The sequence below is a fragment of the Oryzias melastigma genome, linkage group LG17 (assembly GCF_002922805.2).
Source record: "Oryzias melastigma strain HK-1 linkage group LG17, ASM292280v2, whole genome shotgun sequence".
Taxonomy (NCBI): Eukaryota; Metazoa; Chordata; class Actinopteri; order Beloniformes; family Adrianichthyidae; genus Oryzias; species Oryzias melastigma.
The window spans coordinates 10,380,793-10,384,584 of record NC_050528.1 but is presented as its reverse complement, the minus strand read 5'-3'; the positions used below and the strand labels follow the sequence as shown (position 1 = coordinate 10,384,584).

The window sequence follows — 3,792 nt, the reverse complement described above, 5'->3', positions numbered from 1 at the left end:
CTGTCTCTGGTCCAGTACCAAGTGACTTTTGGACCCTTACCAAGTGGTCCCCAACCCCCGGACGATGGAGTGTTGTCCACGGCTCGGGGGTTGGGGACCACTGCTCTGACGTATAGTTTTATCACATTTGGTCCTTGACGTCTTGTTACAGCTCAAAATCATTGTGTACAACAGAAAATCAGCTATATTCACAAAATATAGTGTGTTTTTTTTGCCTACTTTGCTATTTTTACAGCCACTATGAAATATTTTAAACAAATTCATCCTTAAAACACTCATCACTTAAAACATCCTACAAAATAAAAGCCTCTAACCCCTGACTAGCTAAAATTGTGAGTTTCCTCTTATTCATCTGATAGGAAACAAAAAATATCCAAAATTTAAACAATCAATTTAAATAACTGAAATGACTGGATGAGTCTTGAACTTATGCACACACACACCTTAATCTTCTGCTGAATGTGTCTGAGAGCATCAGCAGTGCCCATGTCTGCATCCTCCTGGATACAAACCACGTCCAGCTTCATCTTCACGTCCACCTTCACTTTAGGGTCTGTACTCATCATCTTCTGCACTTCTTTAGTGGTGATCACAATGACCTCTGGAAAAAACACAAATAATTTCATTTTTTTTCACATAAAAACTCATTGTTAACTTAAATGTTTATCTGACAGAAACACTCATCCTCCATCTCAGCTGAGAAAAAAGCTCAAAAACATTAGTAACATTTTCAAAATCAACACATACCAGACTGTCGACTTTACTCAGCTCCATCTGCATAAAATAGTTTCTAGTGAGGATTTCTTCACTCTAGCTGTGACAGGCCAGTAAAATCTAATTGCATAGCTTTGGTTAGCAGGCTGCAGCCAGTAAACCGTCGGCCACACAGGATGATTACGCATAGAAAACAACTCTTATTTAGGTGAGAAGGAAACTACAGGCTTTTACAGTGAACAGTCCAGTTTACTGGCAAGAACAACAGTCTGCAGGAAAAATACTGATTTAAAAACCCACAGCACAAAAAAATCAATTCTGTACTTCAAATGTGGATATTTACACCTGTCAGTGGAAACAAATGTGACCAGAATAAGGATTACTAAAGTTTGATTTGGTCATAAATTTTAAGAAATCTGATGCGACAGTTTAAATAAGGTCACATGATTTTAATTTATTACAATAAATACAAGGAGGCAAATAAACCTTTTGATTTCAGAGGTTTAGTTGGATAAAGGGGAAGCAACATACTAATCTAAATTTTAAAAATGCACATTTTTCCCTTCAGCATTTGCAGTAAAATGTTACATATCTTCTGTTGTGGACAGTGTGATCTGCGGTCAGTTGTTTAATTGTAGAAAAATGTGTAACATATAAATATATTACTTTTTTTCAAACATTTCAATTGGGGATCAGAAGCCACGGTTCGGCACACGCATGTAATGCGGACACCCCTAATTTCAATTATTTTATTATAAAGCTAATTTACTTCAATAATAATAATAATAATTAAGTAAAGTTTTTAAACTGACATTAGAAGTACACGTTTAACAATATAGATGTTAGAGCCAAGGGACAACACTTTGACTTCCTGTTTGAAGCTGTTAAAAAAAGACAGCTGTCAGAGAAAGTAAACTTTTACACTACATAGAATAAAACTACAGGTTTTTACAACTTTTTTTGTCTCTGAAATAATTTTTATTCAATAACAACCAACAGAGTGAGAATTTTCTGCAAACCTCTTATTTTATATTGTAGATCCAGAAATAATTTAAAACTGGCATCAAATCACTTCATCACAATCTGAGTCACATGATCACACATCTTGTCCCACTTCTATGATAATTTGCTAACAACAGCATATTTAAATCGCATTTATATATATATAAAAAAAGATTTAAACCTATTCTTTCTGAACATGCATCTTAAGCTCAAGCAAAATTTAAACAAACCACTAAACTTTTGCAACAATGTTTTTTTTTAGACAAACAGGATCCACTGGAGAAGTTTCTTAATATGGCCGACTGAGAAAACATAAAACTTTGTGTAAATTTGTAAGAATACTTCAGAAGAAAGGTGATGATTTATCTGCAGCCATGGGAATTGCCAACTTTACAGTAAGCGGATCAACGAGGAACTTTTCAGCAAACGGGGGTGAAAAGGTGAGGATGTTCACACAACAGATGAAGCTTCCCTTTAATGTGTTAAACACTAGGGCTGTAACGAGTCTCCGGGTGCTCGGATACTTACGATTAGAATATAGTAGAGTGTAGTAAAATATTCTAAAAATATTATCTGTGGAAGATGTATTTTTGCTCTAAAATGCAGATTAATGTAGGATTTTAAGTTTACAAACTAAAACAAAGTTGAAAGAGTAGCTTAATAGTCACAGGAAATAAACACAGCTTCGTGTAGGTAATGCTTCAGGTTTTCAAAATAAGACTTCAGAAACTGAGACTGAAGTTCCGTTCACTGGCGTAACTTCCGAAAAAAATTACTTTTCTTTAACACCGGAGCTAAAACTTTCTTCTGGTTATGGTAACTCTTCAGCAGTTGATGCAATTAATGTAACTCTAGCTTATTCTGAAGCGAAAAAACGCTGCTGAAAGGCGGATGTAATCAACGTGAATCAGCTGATTCTGCCGCGGAAAAAACAAATTTATTCATACAGGAGCTGCACCAATATAGAACGTAAAATGTTGAAAACCGTGGAGATAATTTTCAAGTTTTATTGTTTAATGTTTAAAAGCAAGAATGAATATTTATGCTTTTTATGTCGTTTGTATTACTGTTTATATTACAGCTGAACTTAACCAGAAGGTTGACAAAAAATAGAATAAAATAACATTAAATGACAAACAACATTTCTTTCTATCTAAATCTTTGTGGGTTTTTTTTTATCAATTTCGTTGATTCTGATCACCTGCTTTTCATAAAGGTAGAAATGATGGTGATTTAATACAAATAATTAAATTTTCCTACATCCACTAAAAAGACAGACATAGAAACAAACATATTAAAAAGTAAGAATTGTGGTTCGATTTGTGAATCATTGAGCTTGATTAGTAAATGAAATCGGATCACCATCTTAGCAACAATCCACAGCCCTATTAAACACCAGAGGAAAGTAGGAAAAAAACAACATATTGACGAAAAAAATCTAAATTATATATTAAAAAAGTAAATATTGCATGGCTTCAGCTATTGTCATAATTAGGGATGTCCCGATCCGATCACGTGATTGGAAATCGGGGCCGATCACGTGGTTTGAGACTCGATCCTGATCGGACTCCTTTGTCCGATCAGGATCGGATATTTCACTTATTCTCATTATGATCAGAGCTTTATATTTCATCTTATCATTACGGATAAATACTCCACTCCAAGTCTGCATGTCATTAAAAGATCACAAAATGTCATTACCAGAAAATGGAGCAGAAAACGCCAGCAGCTCAAGCAGAAGGCTAATGTAAACAAAGCTAGCTAGAAAGGTAACTTCCGCAAAACAATTTATACATAATTGTAAATTCTTAAAGGTGAAACCTCACATTAATGGATTTGTAAACTGTCTCAAAGTCTTTTCCAAGTCATTATATTACATGAAACAAAAAATGCCCAAAAATTGTCAAATTTATTTGAACTGTTTAAGGTCTTGATATAAACCCCTCTGCTCTGTGTGTTTATTTATTTATTTTTTTTTTTTAATTTATTTATTTTTTGTATTCACTTGTTTCTGCTTTATGTTTATTTCCTTTGTCTCATCCATACTGATGTCATTGACAATACCATGATTGTTTG

General features: G+C 33.9%; 1 protein-coding gene across 1 annotated transcript in view; it reads right to left on the bottom strand.

The window, feature by feature from the left end:
• eif2b3 (eukaryotic translation initiation factor 2B, subunit 3 gamma) overlaps positions 1–3,792 on the bottom strand; it is a 33,486-nt gene that overhangs the window by 26,872 nt on the left and 2,822 nt on the right. The window contains exon 3 of the mRNA XM_024274397.2: positions 444–601. Within this exon, the coding sequence (XP_024130165.1) occupies positions 444–601 (158 nt within the window). The remainder of the gene's footprint in view (positions 1–443; positions 602–3,792) is intronic.